Raw genomic sequence first — 25,314 nt, 5'->3', positions numbered from 1 at the left:
TTCAATTTAATAGTCAAAGCTCCTTCAAGACATGTACATTTAAAATTTTAAGAAAGACATTTTTCTAAATATATTACTTTGAATTCACACTTCAATTCAAATTCTGCATTCACAGAATGGCTACTGAGATGCGGCTGGACCTGGCGGAGGGAATCCAGAGGAGGGGGTTCAGTTCCTTCACTGAGGGAGGGCTTCCGAGCCTGCACTGGATGGGCTGCAAACAGCGGGCTCCTGCCACCCGGGTGCTGGCACGTGGGAGGCCCTCAGGAAATGTGGGTGCCTGGCCCGGCACCCGAAGCTCCAGGAAATGAACAGAATGGACGGATCTAAGTGTAAGCAAAGCACAGGGAGACAGAGAGGAGAGATGTGATCAGAGCAGACAGCTGAGACTCCATCAAGGAAGCGCCTGGGAGGGTGAGAAACCAAAAGGAGTGGGGAGCCAGGATGGAAAAACACGTCACAAACAAGGTCTCTAGTGCCCCTGCCTGCTCCCCGTCACCCAAGTCCATATTCTAAGCACGTATGCACACGAGAAACTGAAAACAAGAAAAGGAGGTAAATTCTTGGTGGTAGGGACACGGTGTTGCTTCCTAACAAGACACAGGTCCTTGAATAACATCATTTTGTGATCATGTTGATGAGAAAAAGGAATTGTGTCCCAGCGGGGGGCACCTTCACACTCTCCTCATGCCCGTCCCGCACCTGGCTCCAGGTCCTCTGGTTTCCTGCCACATCCTGAAGCCCAGCCGGCCCGCAGACAGATCCCGGTGTGAGCAAGCATGGGAGAGCATGGGACTGCCCTGCCACGGGATAGCATCTGCCCACAGCTGGTTCCCACTGAGGCACTAAGCTCCATCTACCCTCAACCCTGAACTGCAATAAGCAGGTTAATGATGTTCTTTCTTATTTTAATTCATTGTTCTTAAATGTGTGTACAGCTCCCATTTACTTCAATGTTTAATACCAGAAGTGCTTTGGGTCTTTATTTAGAACTCTGGGGATGGTTTTATGACCAGTAGTATGCCAGACGAACTTGCTCTTGTCTATATCGATTAGTCTATGGTGAAGTCGATTCTGTGACCCAGTTAATGCTGCAGTTTCTGAGAACCTACCAGCCACACTGAGGACCCACTGTGCTTGGGTCTCTTTGCTTTCTTTTCTTTACTTTCGTCTACAGAAGCAAGACACGTTGAAAATAAGGCAGATTTTTCTTCTCAGTACCACACCATACCTACTCTAAAAGTGACTACATAATTGGAAGTAAATCGCTCCTCAGTAACTGCACAGCATTTCACAGGTTTAAATGAAATAGTGGCTGGCGGCTTGTTATTTTCCTCCCCTTATTCCTTCCTGTCTTCATTGTTAAGCACAATTATTGGCATAACAGAGGTTTTTAATACCCATTTTAGACTGCATGCTAGCCTGGACGATAAAGAAAGATTACCGTTCTCTCTCCCTCTTTCTCTTCCTCTATTTTTTTTCTTTTTTTCCAAAAAAAAAAGGAAAGAAGACAGATTCATTTATGTGAATAAGGATCTTTTACGTAAAAGAAAAGAAAAAAAAGCAAAGTTAAATTATCCAAGTCGGGGCACAGTATTAATAATTGTCAAGTTTATAGGAAACATTTTCAATATTTCAAAAAATAAATGTGTCAACCAGCTATCTAATTAATGATTAAAAAACAAACACAAATGCTAAGCACTCCACCAGCCTTTGGGTGGTCCCAGGTGCACACTAGAGATTTTCCAGCATGTGATATTCACACTCTCTGAAGTGGTCTGTTATGTCACCCACTCCACAGACAAAGAGACTGAGGAGAGAGATGTTTAAGGTAAACAGTTTCCAAATCTCAGCGTGATTTGAGCCCCAGGAAAGAACAGGTGTCACATACAAAGCAACACAGAAAATGACTCAGGTACAGGGCAAGAGAACCCTCTGTGTGTGTGTGTGTGTGTCATTTTGCACACACAATTAAGCCCAAGATTTGCAAAGCAAGTAAAATCAGCCCCAGAAGGCAGGTCAGTGCAGGCTGGGGCTGTTCCCAGTCCTCGCCAGGCTCCAGCTGGTAGTCCGTGCACCGTCCGAGGAAGGGGGCTGAACAGGACCCAGGGAAGCAAGGCGCAGGCACGGCCCTCTCCTCTGTTCCCTGTGCCGTGGGGGCCCTTCCCTCCTCCCTCCTTTCCACCAGCATAGATCAGAGAGAACCCAGACCAGAAGTAATGGGAAACACACACACACATTCAAAACACAAGACCCATCTCACTACTGCTCTCTGCGACAGCCTCTAAGCTACCTTAGTTTGCAGTGGGTTCTAGAAAATACGGCTGGGTTGACTCCTGAGTCAGAGGAGAACCCTGGCCTACACTGACCTCTTGGATTTATTCAAAATGGTAAACATTAATCTATGACATTCCCTAAAATAGATCCCAAGCATTATACCAACTTAGAGCCAGGAGATAATTAGACTTGGTATGGGAGAGCCGCACTGAGTCAAGCCTGACACAGACCAAGTCACTCATTCAGACAAACGCACGGGACGCAGATCAGTGGGCACTGACTGGCTAATGCTGGAACCCAGAGCATCCCTGCCCACACCTGCCCCCTGCACAGCTCTCTGCTGGGCAGCTCTGTGTGGGCCCGGCTGTGAGCCCTGGATATGTGGTGCTGAGTGTGGCCTCTACCTTCACGCAGCTGAGAGTCTGATGGAGGAGACGAACATTAAACAAAAACGCATGCACAGAAGCCCTCATTACAAACTGCGCTGTGCCTGCAGGATGAGAACTGGGTGCTATCGGAGAGATGGGAGCAGGGATCACTCAGAGAAGATAATCTGAAGACCTGATCACTGAGAGTGACCAGAGATGAGCCACAGCTGGCCACAAGAAAACAGAGGAAACAGTGTTTCTGGGAACAGTGTGTGCAAGGGCCCTGTGCTGGCACCTTCGAGGGACAGGCAGGAGTCCAGTGAGACTGGAGATCAGCATACCAGGGGGCGGCATAAAACAGAGCTGGACAGGCCAGGCGCGGTGGCTCATGCCTGTAATCCCAGCACTTTGGGAGGCCAAGGCGGGCAGATCACGAGGTCAGTAGATCAAGACTATCCTGGCCAACATGGTAAAACCCCATCTCTATTAAAAATACAAAATTTAGCTGGGCGTGGTGGCGCACGCCTGTAATCCCAGCTACTCGGGAGGCTGAGGCAGGAGAATCACTTCAACCACCAAGTTGGAGTTTGCAGTGAGCTGAGATCGCACCACTGCACTCCAGCCTGGGAACAAGACTCCGTCTCAAAAAAAACAATAACAACAACAACAAAACAGAGCTAGACAGTGAGACAGGGTCCAGGCTGCAGGACTGAGGGGGGCAGACAGCAAGAAACTGCTCTGGGGCTTGGGGAAGAGAAGCAAAGCCGTGTGTGTGTGTGCTTGTGTGTGTGTGTGTGTGTGTGTGTGTGTGTGTGTGTGTGTTTTTTTTTTTTTTTTTGGAGACAGAGTCTTGCTCTGTCTCCCAGGCTGGAGTGCAATGGTGAAATCTTGGCTCACTGCAACCTCCTTTTCCTGGGGTTCAAGCGATTCTCCTGCCTCAGCCTCCTAAGTACCTGGGATTACAGGCACCTGCCACTGCGCCCATCTAATTTTTGTATTTTTTTAGTAGAGATGGGGTTTTGCCATGTTGGCCAGGCTGGTCTTGAACTCCTGACCTCAGGTGATCCATCTGCCTCAGCCTCCCAAAGTGCTGGGATTACAGGCATGAGCCACCACGCCCGGCCCCAATGTTCACATTTTAACAATCTCTGCAGCTAATGTGCAGAGGGCAAATGGAAGGGTCAACAATGAACTGAAGCAGACAGACCCGTGGTCCCCAAGTCACATAGATGGGAGCAGCTGGTGACCCAGAATGAAGTGGCAGCAAGGAAATGGGCAAACTGGAAATGAATGATGAAGGCAGTCAGCCAGGCTGAGTGACGGAAAGGGAGAGGGGAGAGCAGGCCAACAGTGACCCTCAGTGAGCTTCCTCACAGGTGCATAGAGATGAAGGAGACAAGAGTCATCAGCTCAGGAGACACAGAAAAATGCTGGGAGTGCTATGCATGCACTCCTTATGTTCAAAGGCAGAGTGTGGCACATTGCTGCTCATCCTGAAACTGTTCTGAAATCAGAGGTTTGGTTCTGTTCACATAGCCCTCGGTAAATACTTGCTGAGTTTATAGAACAAGAACAAACTTTGATGATTTCACAGCACATACTGTTGACAAGAAAATGTCAACTATCCACATGAAAGAGATACATAAAACACGTGGCCAATAAACATTCCCCACAAAGGCCTCTGGGAGCAGAACTGACACCCCCAGCGGTCTGCTCTGCATCTGGACTGGAATGCACTGGCAGGATTTTCCACCCAGCAGACTGCTAGGGGTGGGCTCATGGTAAAATGCACATTTTAAGTTCATGACAGTGTGTCTTCTGATAAAATAAACTTATTTTTTTCAATTGTCAGTAAATAAAAATGTAGAAGATCAAGATTAATATGTATAATCTTCCAGAAGACTAACACAATGAAACTGAATCGACATTTACTAAACATTTTGAGACGTTTGACAGGTGTCTATTAAAGGAAAAAATAAAAAGCAGCATCCTAAGTATGGTTAAAATTAGTTTGGAAGATGCTGAGTCAAACGGGTTTCTTCACATAGCTGAGTAGCCTGACAAGTTTCTCAACAAACAAAAGGGGAAGGCGGTCAGCCACATCTTCAACTTCACTAAACCCCAAACCCTGTGTCTTGAAATCGCCAAAAACATCTCTCAGAAAAAAGCTAGCCTGCGAAATGTTTGCTAACACAGCGCTACATCTAAGAGTAACAAAAAATATAAAACCAGTTATTTCTCATTAATCACACTGTACAAGAGAAAACACCAACAAACAAAATACAATATCCAGGTTGGGCAGTGGCTCACACCTGCAATCCCAGCACCTTGAGAGGCCGAGGCGGTGGGATCACAAGGTCAGGAGATGGAGACCATCCTGGCCAACATGGTGACACCCCGTCTCTATTAAAAACACAAAAAATTAGCTGGGTGTGGTGGCACATGCCTGTAGTTCCAGCTACTCAGGAGGCTGAGGTAAGAGAATTGCTTAAACCCAGGAGGCGGAGGTTGCAGTGAGCCGAGGTCTCACCACTGCACTCCAGCCTGGGCAACAGAGCAAGACTCCATCTCAAAAAAAAAAAATAAACAAAAAAATAAATAAACAAAAGAGAAATCTGTAATTTGAATAAATTCTTATACAGAAGGATTCAGATTTCCACATTTTATCTGCACAGGGAGCCATGAACTGACGTGCCAACCACTGAAGTGCCACAACATATTACCAGCTCTGTTTATCACAGGCCATTCAGCAAAACTCACATCTAAATATTTAACTTTTCACCCTCAAAAACAGTGTATGTTTCCATAAGAACCTTGGGAAACATAACTGAAATACAGTGTTAATGGAAAAACAAAACTCCGTAAAATATTTTACAGGGGTTTGTTCTGAGTGGCCATGGCCTAGGGAACACTCTAAAGAGGTCACAAGTAAGTGGTCCCCACATGGCCGGGTTACAGTTTGGTTTTACACATTGTACAGAGACAGGAGTCACCAGCAAAGACATACATCAGTACATGAAAGTGCACGTTCCTTTGTCCCAAAAAGGCGGGACATCTCCAAGAGGAGGGAGGTATAAGTCATAGGTGGGTTTTAGGGATTCCTGACAATGGGTTGAGAAAGCTGAGCTACTATCTAAAGACCTAAAGGCAGTAGGCAAGAATGGGGTGTGGGGCCAATGCCCTTGTTACATAAATGAAGCCTTGCAGATGGCAGCCCTCAGGGAGAATAGATGGTGAATGTCCCTTTTCAGACTTTAAAGGGGTTGGCCTCTCAGTTCATCTCTGCTAGATCTGGGAAAGACCTAGAACGGCAGGCCTGGCTGAATCAGTAGATTCTCCCATCTAAGTACTAACCAGGCCCAACCCTGCTTAGCTTCCGAGATCAGGTGCGTTCAGGGTGGTATGGCCATAGACATCAGTAGATTCTCTACAGATGCAAATACCCCCACAGAAGACAGCTTTGCAGTGCCCTTTCAAAATATGTCCAAGAAACATATTTTGCGGTAAACTGTTTTTATTTCCTTCAGGGTCTGCTATCTGCCATGGGATGCTATAGCAGAGTCAGGGTGGAAAGTAGCTACATTATACCTGTTTAAGGAGCACTTATGGTTTGTAGGGAGTGACCTAACGCTAACTTTGTGGCCTTAGGTTTTCTTCATAATTTGGAATCTCAGGGCCACAGAGAATCTGTTCTGTTGGTCTTAGGATCTCCTTTTTTTTTTTGAGACAGACGGAGTTTGGCACTGTTGCCCGGGCTGGAGTAGTGCAATGGTGCGATCCTGGCTCACTGCAACCTCTGCCTCCTGGGTCCACGAGATTCTCCTGCCTCAGCCTCCCAAGTAGCTGGAATTACAGGCACATACCACCACACCCGGCTAATTTTTTGTATTTTTAGTAGAGACGGGGTTTCACTACGTTGGCCAGACTAGTCTCGAACTCCTGACCTCGTGATCCACCCACCTTGGCCTCCCAAAGTGCTGGGATTATAGGCGTGAGCCACCACACCCAGGGAGGATCTCCATTTTAACCTCACGCTGGTCAACTGTGCCTAAACTCCAAAAGAGAGGGGGCATGACAAGGCATGTCTGATCTTCCTTCCTGTCATGGCCAGGAATTTCATTTTTAAAGTTTTTCTAGGGTCCCCTTGGCCAGGAGGGAACCTGTTCAGTCAGTAGAGGGGGCTTAGGATTTTAGTTCTGGTTTACAATCCTATGCACAAACACCCCATACACTCATGCAAAAGGGAGAGGGTATACCGGGAGAGTCTGACCTCTTTTCCATTCTGGCCAGTAATTCTGTTTTTCAGGATTCTCTGGGGGCCCCTTGGCCAAAAGGGGGTCCAGTCAGCCAGCTGTAGTGGGTTGGGGCTTAGGATTTTATTTTAGATTTACAGCTAGAACTTGAGAAATAGTTTTAAACATTTACATTGTCTTCAACATCTTACTTTTACTATTCGCAAAGAAAAAAAACAATAGAATTGCTGATCTACTTTACCAAATGGAGCGGTCCGGGCGGCGGACTAGGTATTAAAGACAGTTTCGCAGCAAAATCCTTTATAGGATTGTCGACTTCAAAATCTTTACAGAGCTTCAGGTGAGTCAATAAACTGAAATTTACAAAAACAAAAATCAAACCACAAAATAAAAACGAGAACCCAGCTGTCATCCTTAGCGTTTCTAATCACACTGGAATCTCCCAGGCTCTGCATCTGCAACTCCAGGACCTTGCATCAAAAGCAGAGTCATCAAGGTGTTGGACCACAGCAGAGTGGCCCCAGGTTGCCAGGAGTACCTGAAAGGTGGCACAAGGGGAGGTTTATTTTTGGAGGGGGAGGCCTGGTCATGGTCTGTTTCCTTATCTGGGTGCTAGTTACATGTGTGTGTTCAATTAGTGAAAAGTCACTGGAATTCATGCATTTTTCTGTATGTATGTTACACCTCAGTAAGGAATAAAAGAACAAACACCTGGAAGGAAAAAGTGCTTTAGAAAGTCTGTTTCCAAAATGCACTCTGACTTTTAAAGTACTGTATACAATTTAAAATATAAAAGGCATAGGTGCAGTGGCTCACACCAGTAGCACCTTGAGGGTCTGAGGCGGGAAAATCACTTGAGACCAGGAGTTCAAGACCAGCCCTGGCAAAACAGTGAGATCCCCGTCTCTACAAAAATTATCCTAGTGTGGTGGTATGTGCCTGTTCTCCCTGCTAACTGGGAGACAGGACTGGGAGGATCACATGAGCCCGGGAGTCTGAGGATGCAGTGAGCTATGACAGCGGCACTGCACTGCAGCCTGAGTGACAGTGAGACCCTGTCTCTCAAAAACATATTTAAATTAAAAATTAAAAAGGAACTGCCAGGCCAGGCGCAGTGGCTCAAGCCTGTAATCCCAGCACTTTGGGGGGCCGAGGCGGGTGGATCACAAGGTCAAGAGATCGAGACCATCCTAGTCAACATAGTGAAACCCTGTCTCTACTAAAAATACAAAAAATTAGCTGGGCATGGTGGCACATGCCTATAATCCCAGCTACTCAGGAGGCTGAGGCAGAAGAATTGCCTGAATCCAGGAGGCGGAGGTTGCGGTGAGCCGAGATCGCGCCATTGCACTCCAGCCTGGGTAACAAGAGCGAAACTCCGTCTCAAAAAAAAAAAAAGAAAAGGAGCTGCCCATACTCTGATTCCCAAAACACAACTAAATATATTCTTGCCCAATTTTTGTCCATGTGGAGACATATTTTGCATATTATCACGCTAACAGAACCGATTTAAAACTACAAATTCATGTTGTCACACTGCAATTTGAATTTCTGTTATTTGCCTCTTTTAGCTGTATTCTATTTCTGCATTTTCCCCTTTCTATTTCTGATCACACAGCAATGGGCACTGAAAAAGAAAGAAAACTCAAGAAGCATGAAAATGAACACATTTTTCAGGTGAAATATGTGTGTGCATTAATGTCTACCAGGAGGATATCTGCTGCCAGTCACACCGTGAAAGGTCAATTGCTGAAAAAACACACATAACTTCGAGCAGGAGGTGGAACAAACACCTCCTTTGTGCCCGTCTTCCAAGTGCAGCTGTCTGGCCACCACCCATTCAGTTCACTTAACTAAAGGTAAAAATAACCATCGCCATTTTACAGAAGAGGAAACTAGAGATTACTGAAAACGTCGTTGACCTTCAAGTAATGAAGATCACCAGTTAGTAAATAAAAGGGGGCCGTGTCCAGGTTTACCATTCTGCCACTTCCTGGGCGCTGGCGGCAGACACTCAACAAACATGCGGATGCTCGATTCACCTGCTCACTGACTACAGCTGAGTCAGCTCTCTATTAAAGATATTTTATGTCTATGGCAATAAAATGTAGGCTAGACGCAAACTATGTCCAGAAGCAAGTTATATTTTAAGAAGACACTAAAGTGCTGGGATTTGAATTACGAGTCATTGATTTGAACAGTAAGGTTCCTGCTCAGCCTCCACTGGGCTCGTCCCTCTAGTCAGGACAGAAGGTCTCAAATGGTGGTGCTTTGCAAGAAACAGAACAGCACCAGTTGAGCGATTTCCATGGCTCACTCTCCAGGATGATGACACAAGAGGGAACTGTTGTTAATTGCTTTCTCCTCGGTCTTTAATCAAACAAGTACAAATTCTAAGACTATGACTTTATGAGACTCAAAAGAAAAGCCTCTGTGCCCAAGTGCCCACTGGGACTGATCATGTTCCAACTCGAGCTACAGCCCCCAGTGTCACAAAAGCATCCTCTGATGAGAACCCATTGGGTTCTACACAATGTCTTTCTGATTTTTCAAAATTTATTTACGTCCTCAGCCTTTCTACTCACAATCAGCAGGGAGACAGTTACAGATTCTATGAAAAAAGATGACAGGGTCTTGATCTGTCACCCAGGCTGGAGTGCAGTGACCAGCTCCCTGCAGCCTTGAACTCCTAGGCTCAAGCTATCCTCCTGCCTCAGCCTCCCCATTAGCTGGGACTACAGGCAGGCACCACCATGCTTAGCTAGTTTTTACACTGTTTTTTAGATAAGGGGTACTGCCATGTTTCTCAGGCTGGTCTCAAACCCCTGGGCTCAAGCAATCCTCCCATCTCAACCTCCCACTATGCTGGGATTACAGGTATGAGCCACCACATTCAGCCAAGGTCATCTTTAAAAGATCAATAAAACTCATTGGAAAAAACAGCAGCCACCTAATATTCTCAGCTAGGAAGAGTTTTCCCAATAAATGCCTCTTTGTGAAAACCTAAACAAAATGAAAATCCTGCACATCAACCTCACTTCCAGCAGTATGGCTTTACCCCTTTCCTACCATGCCATTACCATATGGTACCAGTCACAGAGAGAAGCGCCTGCTGCCACACGCCCCTGCCCACTGACCAGAGCCTTAAGCAGCAGACTAAGGGGCACAGAGAGCTCCCCTGCCAACATCCTTGGCCCCTGGTCCCCCAGCTCTCCAGGAGAGGCACAGAGAGCTGCTCCCAACCACCCCCGGCCCACAGTGACCCGGCTCACCAGGAGAGGCAGTCCTTGAGGGAGTTGTAATAGGGGAACCTGGAGACCACGCACACCGCGAAGGGCACGAAGCAGCCAGCAGCACCCATGACCGGCCGGGACGGCTCCCAGTGTGTTTTGCCATTGTAGAAACAGTACTCATCCTACGTGAAAAGCAATAGTGACATTGTCACCTCCCCACCTTGGCAATTCCAGTATCTGTTTCCAATTGGGTCACATTTCAGCACAGAACAAGCCGAGAATCCACCATCCCCACCACTGCAACGCACCTGGCCGCACTCCCCGCCAGTTTGGCTGCCGGTCCAAGCACTGGCCCTCCGGTCGAAGTCTATGGGGTCCCTAGCTAGTGCTTGCACCATTTGAGGTGCTGAGGCTACAAAGAGAGCAAGATGCATTCCTGCCCCAGAAAAGCCGACAGCCTTGGCATAAGAAGGAATGCATGATTAGAACACAGTGAGACCCAAGACACACAAAGGACTTTGCTTTACAAGGGGGAAAACACAGGAGCCACACACAGCACGCAGCACCTGCATGCGCCCGGGAGGCCAGAGCAGGAGGACCTCAGCCTGTGTGGGGCCACAGCCACAGGGTTCTAGAAAGCCCAGCACACTGCAGAACTTACAAGTGGCAAAATACTTGGGGCTCATCAACTGGGCCCTGGGGATGTGTTGTTAGTTTGGGTTTTTTTGTAGGGATGGAAGGGCGTGATGATAGCTTCAGCTTGGGAACCTTCTGAATTTAGGGTACTTATGAGATATCCAGGTAAAGGGAGCCGTCCAGGGAACAGTCAGCTACATCATTTGTTTATCGAGCAAAATGTAATAAACATACACTTTTCCAGGGTCAGTCTACTGGAGTTCCAACTCTGCCTGCTGAGCTGTCTCAGGTGGGTTTTTAACCTCCCTCTGCCACCATTTCCTCATCTGTAATTTCCCTGAAATTGTGGTTAGGATTAAATGAATGACTACATAAAGTGCTTGTGTCACGACTGCTGCTGAGCTGCTCACACACACGGCTGCTGCTATTGTTACCGTAGCCCGAGAGGACTGGAGCTACCCAGACAATACTGTTCCCTCCCTCGAGTCACGTGGTGTCAGCGGAAAGGCAGAGGAGAGTGTATATGAGAGGGCTGGGGCTGTGTCATCAACAGAACGACAGCTGACGGCCGGGCATGTAGCTCACGCCTGTCATCCCAACACTTTCAGAGGCTGAGGCGGGACTGCTTGAGCCCAGCAGTTCAAGATCAGCATGGGGAACATAGCAAGACCTCATCTCTACAAAAGACAAGAAAAATTAGCTGGGCATGGTGGTGTACACCTGTGGTTCCAGCTACTCAGGAGGCTGAGGTGTGAGAATCGCTTGAGCTAGCCCTGGAGATCAAGGCTGCAGTGAGCTGTGACCGCACCACTGCACTCCAGCCTGGGTGAAAGAGCAAGACTGTCTCAAAAAAAAAAAAAAAAAGAAAGAAAGAACAATAGATCCGGAGGTCATCCGGACACATGTGAAGAAGGGGAGGTGAGCACGGTGGGGCCTGGAGATACCCTGAAACGACACAGCTGCTGGGCGGGCAGGAGGAGGCCGGCATGCCCACGACAGGCCAGCACACTGGGGACAGTAAATCTGCTGTACTAATGCAAACCAGCGTGGCCGTCCCTTTTTTTTTTAATATGTATTCTATTTAACGATAACAAGAACGACATGCACATTACTCCTGGTAAGTGTTACTTCACAGGCAAACTCGCAGCGTGCTTTTCTGAAAGATCCAACATTTCAGATCCTTTCTTGTCTGGAACACTGGCTAGGTGGAGGGGCAGGATCTCCACCTTCCTCTCATCCCCTGTTAACATAACCCAGGAAGGAAGGCCGGGCACCACCAGCAGCCAGGTCACAGAGGCGGATGCTGGTCCCCTGCATCTGAGATCTGACCTCAGCTCTGACCTCAACACACCGTGAAAATTAACTCTCCAGGAAATGTAGCATTCAGAGGATCACGTAGTAAGTTTTGCTCCTGCATATTCATTAAGAACATCCAGGCCTGTTTGTGCTGTCCCGTGAGCTTACAGGGACAGAATCCCTGGGATTACACTTCACGCCTCCCAACACTCAACGTCACATGTGTAAGCATGCTTCTACCAACAGAGAAAACGCGGGCCTCGAGCTCCAGGGCCACCCAGGCCAGCCACTTCTCTCGACTGCACAGAATTCACAGACTTCCCTTCATGGCACCAGGACACCTCAGCTGAGGCTCTGGCTCACCTTTTGCTTCGGGAACCCCTCTGGAAGTGTGCAGCTGGTCACCCTGCCCCTGTGGATACAACATTTCCCCTACAAGCTCCCAAAGGCCCGCTGATTCACACACACGGCCCTACCCAGACAACACTCCCAATGTGTGACAAACGTAATGTGCAGCAGAGTGTAAACGCCAGTCGCTCACACAAAAGACAAAAGGCGGAAACAACTCACAGGTCCATCAGCAGATACATGGAGAGACAAAGTGTGGTCCATCCACACGATGGAATGTCATTCACCATGAAAGGCCACGGAGCACTGCCACACACTCCCATGCGGACGAGCATCAAAAACATGTGAAGGGAAAGAAGCCAGACACAGCAGGCCGCGTGTTGCATGTGTCTACCACATGAAGTGTCCAGGACACATCCAGAGACAGAAAGAAGATTAGCTGGCTGGGTGTAGTGGCTCACACCTGTAATCCCAGTACTTTGGGAGGCCAACGCAGGTGGATCACCTGAGGTCAGGAGTTCGAGACCAGCCTGGCCAACATGGCGAAACCCTGTCTCTACTAAAAATACAAAAATGAGCTCGGCGTGGTGGTGGGTGCCTATAATCCCAGCTACTCTGGAGGCTGAAGCAGGAGAATCACTTGAACCTATGAGGCGGAGGTTGCAATGGTGAGCCAAGATTGCACCACTGCACTCTAGCCTGGGCGAGACAGCAAGACTCCATCTCAAAAAAAAAAAAAAAAAGGCAGATTAGCTTAGCCATTGCCAGGCAGGGAGGGAAAGCAGGACTGGGGGTTTCCTGTGGGATTTTGGGGGTTTTGGGGTGAGGAAGTCGTTCTGGAGCTAGACATCGGTGGTGGTTGCACAACACTGTGAATGTACTTCATGTTACTGAAAGGCACACTTTAAAATGGCTAAAATGCTGAATGTTGCGTTATGTTTATTCCACCACAATAAAAATCTAAACCCAATTTCAGAGGGGAAGAACAGGAACCACCTACGTGCAGGGGCCGGTAGTACTGGGCCACCACGCCGTAGGTCCTGTTTCCGCAGACGTCGGTCAGCACCAGGAAGTGGACACGGTCCTCCTTGGGCTCAGTGGCCACGCACACACCCCCTGCAGGCAGAAAGAGAGAGAAGAATCCTGTTCTTGCCATGTGGCCTGGGTTACCCATGTACTGATTTCTTCACAGCATCAGAACACACCCCTCCAGTTATCAACAGCGGTACCTTGATGTCCAGGGTGTGTTCATGCTTCTGACCACGCCTCCTGCCAGCTTGCCCCACTGTCCCTCCCACACCATGATTTTTTTACAAGTCCTTGAGCACCTGCTAGCCAGTGGCAGTGTTTGCTGGCACTGCTCTCCATCCCGTGCCTGTTCCAGGTTTATAATCCCTGTGACCAGGAAATAGCACCAAGTTCTAGGTAGGGACCATGAGGTGAGTGCTTATGCTAGGTGCTTCATCTGAGTTTCCTATCTCGGCCATTTAACACTCCTGAAGACCCCAGAAAAATAAAGGCCCAAAAGGCAAGCTTGCCTGTTAACTGCAACCAGTGAGCCGGGGGAATAAATGCAGGCCTGCTTCTTGCCCCAGTGAAACGGCAAACGGGGTGGGGAGGGGGAGGCTCAGGCATGCTGGGGGTGGAACCACTGCAGATGGACTGGGTGTATATTTAACCCATCTGCCAACTGCTGCAAGACTTCATTTTCAGCCAAAGGGGAAAAGCCCTGAATGCACCACGAAAAATTGTTTGACCTGGCAGTCTACTCAGCCTCCCACCCAGGACTCAATTCTCCAAAACTCAGGGACCGCACTAAATGATTTACATTTCCCTTCAGCTTTAAAATCCCCAAAATAGGTGGGACACGGTGGCTCACACCTGTAATCCCAGCACTTTGGGAGGCCAAGGCAGGTGGGTCACTTGAGGCCAAGAGTTCAAGACCAGCCTGGCCAACATGGTGAAACTCCATTTCTACTAAACACACAGAAGTTAGCCAGGCGTGATAGTGGGTGCCTGTGGTCCCAGCTACTTGGGAGACTGAGGCAGGAGAATCACCTGAAACCAGGAGGCAGAGGTTAAAGTGAGCAAAGATTGTGCCACTGCACTCCAGCCTGGGTGACAGTGTCAGACTGTCTCAAAAAAAAAAAAAAAACTAAAATCCCCAAGATAAGAAAACGAAATCCCACTCAAGAGGCAGTGAGGGGTCCCTGGCTCTGCTGCTCACACCACTTCCCTTTGCCTGAGGGTTTCTGGGCAGCTGGCAGCAGGAGGCACCCAGTTCTGCCCACCTCCTAGACATACCTGGGAAGCACAGCTGGGGCAGGGCAAGGAGGTCCACGCCACCCGGGACGGTGACATCCTCAGGCTCTGGCACTCTGGGGGGCCCCGAAGGGCCCTTCCACTGCTCCGGCCTGGGCTTCTCTCGCTTCTTTCTGAAGGAGCGCCTCCTGGTTTTACCGAGAGTGCCGCAGTTTGCACCGGTCATTTGACTGTCCTCTTTAGTGATAAAAGGAGGCACAAAAACGGACAGGACCTCTGGATCAAGAGCAGAAAGATTTCTCACTCCCTTTTTCTGAGCAACCTAAAAAAAGGAAAAATAAGAGTTACTGCCACAGCCTCAGCTCCTGCTCCCGGTGTCCTTTCTGTCCGAGCTTGGCCACTTGTTCTCCTCCTCCCGCAGGTACCCACCAACACTAGCGCCTGGGCACCATCGTCATAGGTGTCATTGGTGTGTGTCGCTTTTCCCACCGGAGGCTCCTGACAGTCATGAGCTCCTGGGAAGCTTCTTTTAGGAACCTCCCAGGCCCTGCGTTCAGGGAAGTCACGAGGCCTCTCAGAGCCTGGTTGTTCAGCTGTCAACATGGACAGCAGGACCTTGCCTCCTTCCTCTAAAGCACTGAGGTCCAGGCTGGGGACTGTGATCCACAGACCTGAGTTCACGTACTGGCTGTGTCTCCGGCTCCTGGCAGCAAGCTTCTTTGTCCCTCCAAGCTTCCTTTGAAGGGGTGAGTGCAAGATATAAGGGAGACAGCATAGGTCCAGTACTCAGTCCAGGGGGATGGCCAGGAGCCCATGAATATACTGCTCACCCCTTCCTGGGTTGGGGGGCACGCTCTGTATGTTGTCAAATGCCACACACACACATTTACCAGGGTCATGCCCTCCACGCCCCCTGGCCGGTGCCACACTCTTTCTGTCACGCTGATCTGATAGAAAGATCAGACGTGTCCTTTCCCGCCTGATAAATCAGTCCCTGGAATCAATAAAAGTGGGGGCATTTGGCCTGAATTCTTCTAAACTTTAACTTGGCATAATTTTGGTTTTTACCTTTTTTCTTCCCATTCTTCTCTAAAATAATATAAAGCACATGGGCTGTCCCTTCTATGTCTCTTCTGTACTACTACTCTGCCCAATACGGCTCCTAGCACAGAGCTAGGATTAAACAAATACGGCTGCCCGGCTGACTTCAGATCTTTCCAAGGTGGACAAGCTGTAGTCGGTGGGCAAGAAGGAAGCGGTTCCAGTGCCAAACTAGCCCAAAGCAGCAAAGCCTGAAGCAAGAGACCTTGGGTACACGAGACACGGAGACAGGAAGTGGCCAAGGATAGGTAGTCAAGGGTCTCTAAGGGACCCTAGGAAGGACAACATTGTCGGGCACAGTGGCTCACGCCTGTGATCCCGGCACTTTGGGAGGCCAAACCAGGAGGATTGCTTGAGCCCAGGAGTTCAAGGCCAGCCTGGGCAACAAAATGAGACCTTGTCTCTACAAAAAATAAAAAAATTAGCCAGGCATGATGGCACATGCCTGTGGTCCCAGCTACACGGGAGGCTAAAGCAGAAGGATCGCCTAAACCCAGGAGGTTGAAGCTGAAGTGAACTGTGATCACACCACTGCACTCCAGTCTGGGTGAAAGAGCAAGATCCAGCCTCAAAAAAGAAAAAAGAAAGAAAGAAAGAAAAGCAAAAGAAAGGAAAAATAGCACCGCCACCCAGAGAAATGGGACTTTGGCTGATAGAAAAGGCATAGCCGGCCGGGCGCGGTGGCTCAAGCCTGTAATCCCAGCACTTTGGGAGGCCGAGGCGGGTGGATCACGAGGTCGAGAGATCGAGACCATCCTCGTCATCATGGTGAAACCCCGTCTCTACTAAAAATACAAAAAACTAGCTGGGCGTGGTGGCGCGTGCCTGTAATCCCAGCTACTTAGGAGGCTGAGGCGGGAGAATTGCCTGAACCCGGGAGGTGGAGGTTGCGGTGAGCCGAGATCGCGCCATTGCACTCCAGCCTGGGTAATAAGAGCGAAACTCCGTCTCAAAAAAAAAAAAAAAAAGAAAAGAAAAGGCATAGCCAACACTCCACATTCCAGTAAGAGGCAACAGTGACAAAAGGAGAGCTCTTACAGTGAAGAAATTTCAACAATGGCCACAGTTTCCATCAGCAAGCACACTCTGATCTCTAGACTGTGATCTGCATGCTAAATCACTCAAATTCAGTCAACAATTGCTTTACATATGGGGGGAAAATGTAGTATCAGTAGGAACCAGGACAAAACATGGGAAATCCATATGATTGTATAGTGTTGAAAGCTCTAGTGTAGCATGCATGAAAGAAGCCCATTTCCTCAATTACATGTCACTTTCTCTAAAACCTTCCTGACAGAATCGGACAGTTCTGACCTAACAAACTGTGCATAATCAAGGCAGCGTATGAGCTCAGCAAGCAGCCCTCCTCCTGGAACTGTCTTGATCCTGCCACCCTGCTGGCTTCCCTCAGTCTGACAGCTCCTCTCTGGCCCCCACAGACCCTTCTCAGTCCTGCTCCCAGGTTGCAATTCCCAGGACTGGGTCCTTCGCCATCGTCCTGGAGGACGTCAGCACTCACAGCGCAGACCCAAAAGGACCACCCAGAGTCCTCCTCCCAGCCCAGACCTCTTTCCAGTCCCAGGCTCCCCCACCTGCCTCCTGCCACCCGCGATACACCTCTGGGGTCCCCTAAACTTATAGTCTCAAAAATTAAGCTCCTGGTAGTTTCCAAAAAGCCTGCTCTCCCAACCACGTTCTCTGAGACAAACGCTGCACAGTTCAGGTCTTCAGAGCTGGGACTCCACCTCTTTGGGCCCCGCCCCCATCATGCCCCACCCCCATTATGCCCCACCTGCAGACCCACACCTCAGCCACTGGCCTCCGGGGCGCCTCTCCATCAGCTCGCTGCCCGGTTGCACCATGTTTGCATGCCTAGCACCTGCACCACCTGTGGCTCCAGGCAGGTAGCGAGTAACCAGGAGCAAAGCCTTGGAGGTTTCTGCCTGGAGAAGAAGAAAGATGCCTCCTCCCACCCAGCCCAGAGCTCCCACCAGCATCTGTGCCCACTCTCCCAAAGAGGGACATCACTGTCTGACAGCAGACCAGACACTTTGTGGCCCCAACCCAGCCCTGAAGCATTACAGCCCCGTCCCCACATTGAAGAAAGCATGTTTGTTTCACCACGTCATGATACTGTATTTTCCCATGTGTCATATGTGGCTGTAAGTCACAGAACAGTGCAGTCCTGAGCAGCGGGCCAGCCCACTCCCTAAGCCAGGATGCCCCCAAAACCAAGCACGACTAACCCCCCTGGGGCTCTCAGGACACGCAGCACCTCTGCCATGACCCTGCTTTCCACTGCTCTTCCCTGGGTTCAGACCCCAGCCCCTCACTGCTCCACCTGTGCAGGGGCACACCCTCCACCCCTTACACTCACTGGAGAGGGTCTCTGCCACCCTGCAGCCAGGACCACAGGCTCCTCCTGGCCTCCACCTTCACCTCCTGGAGCATCTCGGCCCTGCCCAGCAGTATTCTACCACCTTCCCTTTGAGGGGGTGTGGTGGAGCAGGGGTTGTGCTGTATGCCTCTCTGTCCCCACATTTAGCAGAGAAGATGACCGAGGCGATGCTGTTCCTCACTCACACTCCCAGCACCTGGTGATCTCTTAGAGGCATGCTCAGCCTGGACTGAACACTGGTGATCACACTGGAGCCATCCCTCAAGTTATCGCTAGTCACTTACAGTGATGTGCCCCAGAGCAGACCAACCTGGCATTCAGCAGTTCACCATACACATGTTTTTCTCAGGATGAAATCTCTGTTGCCTTTTCTGAATGGACAGGAAACACAATATCATTTTTAAAAATAACAATATAGAGGCCAGGCACAGTGGCTTAAACCTGTAATCCCAGCACTCTGGGAGGCCAAGGCAGAATGATCACCTGAGGTCAGGAGTTCTAGACTGGCCTGACCCACATGGAGAAAACCTGTCTCTACTAAAAGTACAAAATTAGCAGGGTGTGGTGGTGCATGCCTGTAAACTCAGCTGCTCAAGAGGCTAAGGCAGGAGAATTGCTCGAACCCAAGAGGCAGAGGATGCAGTGAGCCAAGATGGCACCATTGCACTCCAGCCTGGGCAACAAGAACAAACCTCCATCTCAAAAAATAAAGTAATTAATAATATAAAATAATAAAGAAGATAATAGAAAAGGAAGACCCTCCCATAATTCCATGACACACTTTGCAGTGTGGATACGTCCTCCAGTTTTCTAGTTTTATGCACTTTATACATTTTAATGCATGTATAAACATGTAATTTTGTTTCATAAATGTAATCATCCTACATAACAGGTTCCATGAGCTGTTTTAGCTACTCCATGTGGCTGACCTCCCTGTTCACAACTGTGCAGTATTGCAGTGCCACAGCATGTGTCCACTCAGTCACGTACTGACCCAGCCTCCTCCTGAGAGATGTGTGGGCGGCTCTCAAGTCCTCACCACACTGGACAAAGCAGTGACGCACACTTGCACACACCCAGTTCTTCCCGTAGAATAAATTCCTGAAAATGGAAGTCCTGGCACAAGAGCGTTCAGAGGTTACTTCTTGATACAAGCTGTGGCTGCGCTGAACCATCAGACCCTGCCACCACTGAGACACTCATCCCCTCTGCCAGTCTGCAGCAGGAGGTGAGGTCATTTCCTGTTCTTCTGTCCCGGGTGCTGACTTATTAAACCCCCACCCAACAACCATCATTTTGATTTTGTTTTTTTTTAATGCTAATTAAAAAGTAAAAACCAGGACACTCTAATTTACTTGAGTCACAGATTAATTTCTAAGTTACAGTACATAGTGGCATTAATCTTCACCATTGGATTGGCTGTTATTAAGGGAATAAAACAGAAACTAATAGATGTTTTAATGCTCTCCAACTGTTTAGTTAGAATTGAAGGAAATTTAAAATCCAGTTTCTCAGCCCACTGGCCACACTACAGACTCTCAGTCACCACATGCAGCCAGTGGCTCTTATACTGGACGATGCAAATAGAGGAGACAGACTGCCCTCCCCCAGGAAGGTCTGCTGGCCAGGGCTGTTCTGAACCTGAAAGTCAGGACAATGTCCACTGAAAAACATAAGAATGTACCTACACACACAGGAATGATGCGGGTGACCTGCACTCTGGAAGGTACTCGGAACACTTTCCGCCCCTGTGTGATGGATTCACGATGGATCCCGTCACACCTGTGTCTAGTCTCCATTGCAACCAATAACGGGGCAGCAGGGGGCTCTATAGTAGAGGGGTAGAGGGGAATGTAACTAATCACAGTAACTGACATTAGCCTGCATTCTCAAATTCTCCATACCATCCCCAGCAGAAGAAACACTACTCGCCCTTCTAGGAAATGAAACGAAAAGGGAAATCCACGATCCAACACAAAGCTGGATATTCCTCATACTTCTGGACCTCTGTTTTCGTGTGTCATCAAGAAGGAATGCCTGGGCCACAGAGAAACGGGCATTTGTAAAAGTAAAGGTAAAAATTATTTAAAAGCCTTGAATATTCAAAATAGAACTGCTAAAAACCCTAAATAAGTAAAATCAGATGTTTGGTTAACTATAACATAAATGTTGACCTCAAAAGTAGGATGGCTCCAAGAAATGCACTCCACCCCCTAATGCTCCTTATTTTCTTAGTCCTTTGCCATTTTTCTCTCCACCCTTTGCCAAACAAACCCCTAACTGAATCAAAACACAGAGTAAAGAGGACAGAGTTAAACATGTATCCTGTCAAGTGACCTGGGAACATGAAAATGCTGCAGGCTGTGTAGCTCAGGAATGCAGCATTGGCCGGGCGCGGTGGCTTATGCCTGCAATCCCAGCACTTTGGGAGGCTGAGGCGGGAGGATCACTTGAGCTCAGGAATTGCAAGCCTGGGCAACACAGTGAGATCTCCTCTCTATTATTAAAATATTAATAAAGAAAATTTTAAAAAGAAAGCACCACTGCGAATATTCCAGTTGATTCGCCCTGCTCTCAAAAGACATGCCTCACACCAAACAATACACGCGTATTAGTAATACACGCATATTAGTAATACACATGTATCAGTCATAAACATGTATTAGTAATGCACACGTATTAGTAATCCACGTGTATTAGTAATACATGTGTATTCATGGCCCAGGAGGAAAGACGTCCACTGCTGAGGAGACCACAGCTGCGACTAGATCATTTCCTATTCCAAGGAAAAGGAAGCAAGGCCATTTGGCAAATTAGACGTCGGGAGACAAATCAATCGATGAGGTTGCGAGGAGACAGCGGGCAAACGGGATCTACTGACAAGACAGGGCGTTGAGGGGAAGGAAAGGTTGAGGGAAACGCAGAAACCATTTCCACAGGAGAATGCGTTTTCACTGAAGTCGAAACTGGCTTTGAACTGACGCCTCGCAGGAGAAACTACCGGAACCGTCACAGGCATTCACCTGGTTCCTTGCAGGAACATTTCCCGTTCCTGGTGACAGCGTCTGGCCTGCAGCCTTCATTTTCCCTGGATTTTTCCCTGGATAGCCCAGCGTTACTTAAATACTCAGAAGCCTCTCTGCCTTTCAGAGCTGTTGTCAGCAGAGAGAACGGCCGTCTGTCACTGACGCCGGGATCTCCAGGTAACACGACCCAGTCCCGGTGTCGCAGGCAGGCGGGCAGGCGGGCAGGCGGGCCGGCAGGAAACCAGAGCCACAGAGGGATTCCAGGGAGAGCCAGCGTTCCGGAATTCAGAACAGCCGGGGAAGAAAAAGGAAAACGAGAATTTCCAAAACCGCCGCTTTCCCAGGAGAAGGGAGACGACGTTGTCACTTTGTCTGCCAGGGTGCAGAGATGGAGGAAGGGCGGAGGGGGGACGCAAGTGAGAAAAACAGCTCTGGGCTCCGTCGCAAAGCGGCACAGGCGGACTCGCCAGGCGGGCGGCCAACGGGGAGCCTCACTCGCACCATTCTGTGCCCGGGGCGGCACCCCCTACCCGGGAGACAGCACGCCCCTGCGTAGCCTGGGCCCGGCAGACCGTGAGGCTCCGGCGGCTTCCGCCCGTTGTCTGGCGCACCCCACCTTCAGCACCTGCCCCAGATGGGGGCGACCGAGGAGAGAGGCCCCAGAGACGCTCCGAGACGCGGCACCCCCAGAGTCCCAGCTGGGCAGCCCGTGTTCGCAGCCGAGGGCGCAGGGCGGGGAGAGGGGAGGGGAGGAGGTCGCTGCGCCGCGGCACCTGCCTGAGCCCGGGCGCGGTCCCCGCCGCAGGCGCGCGGGGTCACCGCCGGGGGACGGGGCCTCGGCCCTCAGGAAGTCCGCGCCAGCCCCGCGGAGCTCCCGGGCGCCCGCTCTCCGACCGCTGCCCCGGCTGCCGCCTCGCGCGCGGCCCGCGTCCACCTCAGTTTCCCCGCCCGCCCCTTACCTGCTCCAGGCCGCGGAGGCTGTCCCGGCGGGCGCCCAGCAGCGCGCACAGCTCCAGCAGCCCCGAGGGCAGCGACAGGTGCGGCGACGCGGCCTCCGCCATGGCTACCCGCCGCCCGCTGCGGGTACAGCGCTCGGGCGCCCCCGCCGCGCCGCCGGCCGCAGACCCCTGGGAACCCGCCGCGCCGCCTCCGGGCCCGTGCGCCGCGAGCTCCGTCCGCGGGGCGGGGCGGGGAAGGGGCGGGGCCTGGGGGCGGGGCCCGAGCCGGGGCGGGGCCTGGAGAGCCCCGGAGGATCCCTCGGGCAGACAGAGCTTGGGGGCGGGGCCTGGAGTGGCGGGCCCGGCCCTGGGGACGGGGACTTAGGGGCGGGGCCAGCCCTGGGGCGGGCACTGCGGGAGACCCGCGCTGGGTCCTCATTTCCGAACCAGCTGGCGGGCCCTGGCGCGTGCGCGGCGTCGGAGCGCGCGGCCCCCTCCTTCGGCCCCGCCCCTCGCCGCCGGCCGCCCCCTCCCCGGGGAACCGAGGGAGGAACGGGCGGGGTCCTCAGGTACCGGGCGACGTCATCCAGGGCTCCAGGGCGCAAAGGATCCCCAGATCTGGTAGCCCCTGGACCCACCCTGGAGAGCGTGGAGGGACAAAGACCGGACGCGCTGCCCGCCGCCGCCTCCGGGAAGCCCCTCCAGTGCCGGGACAGCGGAGTGGGCCGGGTGTGGACAGCCGGAAGAGCCGGCGGGAAGCGGGTGGAAAGATCCAGTCCTGGTTAAAACTCTGCAGGATTAAACTTGGGCCGGCCATGTCCAGCACGGATTTGAGGGACCGCTGCTAGAGGGAGGCTTCGGGACTGAGGGTCAGAGGCCCAGGGCCTGGCAGGGCCCTTCCCTGGTCAGCTCCAGGCCTGGCCCGATGCCCGGTGGGCCGCGCGCTTCTTCCAGCCCCAGGCTGAGCCCAGAGAAAGAGGGGAGCCCACGAGCCCGGGAGGCCCGCTTGCTGCCGGGTCATTGCTGCAGAGCCGGGAGGGGCCGAGGTTCAGTCCCCACTGACCTTCCCTTCTCTGGACCCTGCTACAGCCATCTGTGCAACCCATGGGAAATGATTCCACAGGGACTTTTCCACTTCTGATCATCTGTGATTCTATTTTTTTTTTTTTTAAAGCAAAAACTCTAAATGCCTAATGATAATGTCAAACATCTGTCATCAGCCGAAGGAACCGTAGGTACAAAGCAAGGCAACCTGAGAAGGAGGCGCCCGGAGGGAGGAATTTCTCCTCCTGACTCACAGCCTGACTCACAGGTTTTATTCCACTTATTAACCTAAAGATCATGAGACTCCACTGGCCTGGAGGCTGCCTGGCATCTATTTCACTTGTTAACCTAAAGATTGTGAGTCTCCTCCCTCGGGCCTGCAGGCTGCCTGGCATCCATGGCTCTCATTGGCTCGCCAAGGCCGAAGTTCTATAGTCGCTGACTTCAAAAGAAACACCGATTTCACTCACAATTGCCTGTCTCTATCAACGGTGGCCTCAGTTTTTTGTTGTTTTTCTGTTTGTTTATTTGTTTGTTTTTGAGACAGAGTTTTGCTCTTGTAGCCCAGGCTGGAGTGCAGTGGCGTGATCTTGGCTCACTGCAACCTCCACCTCCCAGGTTCAAGAGATTCTCCTGCCTCGGCGTCCCAAGTAGCTAGGATTACATGTGCGCACCACCATACCTGGCTAATTGTTGTATTTTTAGTAGAGATGGGATTTTACCATGTTGGCCAGGCTGGTCTCAAACTCCCGACCTCAGGTGATCCACCTGCCTCCACCTCCCAAAGTGTTGGGATTACAGGCGTCAGCCACCTCGTGTGACCTGGGTGGCCTCGTTTTCAGCAGCCTCTGCAAAGTGCACAGCCTGCGTCCATGGCCTGGGAATCCCCAGCATACAGGAGAGAGGCTCTCGGGGCTGGAGGCAGGAGTCACCCCCTGAGGGGACACGGGACCTGGATCTAGCTCTTTTGTGTTGCTGTGTGACCGGTGAGCTCAGCAGCTCTAAGCCACATCCTCCTGGGGGGCAGCGGTCAAGATTCAAGGGAGGTAAACTCATGGCTGCTCTTGCCACAAGGACACAGTAAGGCTCTAGCAAGAGTGGGTCTCTGCTGTCCCTTTATCACCAAGAGGCAGAATACTTTAAGGAAGAGAGCTGCAGTGGTGCACAGAGCTTGCAGTCCACTCTTTTAGGCCTCCTTTTCCTCCTCCTTAAAACCAGAGAATTGGGCCAGATGACCTCTGAGGGGCTCCCAGCTCTGTGCTTCCTTATATGTTCCCATCTCTCATGCCACAGGTCCCTCCAAGGTGCCTACAGAAAGCTTTGTCCCATCCTTGAGAAATTGCTGATGGGTTTGGAGATACAAGGTGGAGATAACTCATAATCAAACTCATAGGTGGAAAAGTCTCATAGAGGCAGGGGACAGATAAGGGGACCTAGAGAAGAAGGAAAGGTGGGCACGGAGATCCCAGCCAGCGGGTACATCTGCCCCAGTGGGCAGCACTGCCCCACATTAGAGTCAAGGAAAGCAAAGCTCATGCTGGATACAAGAAACCTGCAAACACGGCCGGTGCTCACTGCACGTGGGCTCAGAGCACGTGACTCTCCTTCCCTGCATGTTCCTGTGAAATGGGTTTACTGCTCTAACTCTCAGGGACACTGTGAAGACCAAACAAGAAAATAGAAATGAACATAATTATAAACTATAAAGTACTGACCCAAAGAGAGGCAAGCACAACATTGTGAATGTGATGATACTGTATGGTTCACTTTAAGATTTTATGGTGTGGGAATTTTGCTTGAATTTTTTTAATGGAGCTCATGGGGACACTCCAGGATGTCAATAACCTTTGAACATTTTATCAGCGTTTTAGGTGTTAACATTCTTTAAAAAAAAAATAAAGCGTGAAGGGAAAAGCTCCATGACATTGGATTTGGCAGTGATTCCTTGGATATGACCTCAAAAGCATAGATAACAAAAGAAAAAAATAGTTAAATTGACTTCATCACATTAAAACTTTTGTGCATCAAAAAACTCTTCCAAGAGAGTGAAAAAGTCACAGAATAAGGGAAATTATTTGTAATTCATATACCTGATAAAGAAGTAATATTCAGAGCCAGGTGCAGTGGCTGTAAT

General features: G+C 50.4%; 1 protein-coding gene across 5 annotated transcripts in view; it reads right to left on the bottom strand.

Annotated features, from left to right (window-relative positions):
* The window catches only part of DENND3 (DENN domain containing 3), a 71,173-nt gene extending 48,796 nt beyond the window's left edge, over positions 1–22,377 (bottom strand). For 3 of the 5 annotated variants that reach the window (XM_039464531.2, XM_074387215.1, XM_074387216.1), the window contains exons 1-5: positions 22,158–22,377; positions 14,716–14,995; positions 13,412–13,527; positions 10,171–10,313; positions 7,140–7,251 (exon numbers count right to left, since the gene is read on the bottom strand). In XM_039464531.2, the coding sequence (XP_039320465.1) occupies positions 7,140–7,251; positions 10,171–10,313; positions 13,412–13,527; positions 14,716–14,995; positions 22,158–22,259 (753 nt within the window). In that variant the 5' untranslated portion in view covers positions 22,260–22,377. The other 2 variants (XM_074387218.1, XM_074387217.1) reach the window with 2 other exon arrangements.
* Positions 22,378–25,314: the final 2,937 nt, after the last annotated feature.

The sequence above is a fragment of the Saimiri boliviensis genome, chromosome 15 (assembly GCF_048565385.1).
Source record: "Saimiri boliviensis isolate mSaiBol1 chromosome 15, mSaiBol1.pri, whole genome shotgun sequence".
In the NCBI taxonomy this organism is placed as follows: domain Eukaryota; kingdom Metazoa; phylum Chordata; class Mammalia; order Primates; family Cebidae; genus Saimiri; species Saimiri boliviensis.
This window is presented reverse-complemented; position numbering and strand designations above follow the sequence as displayed.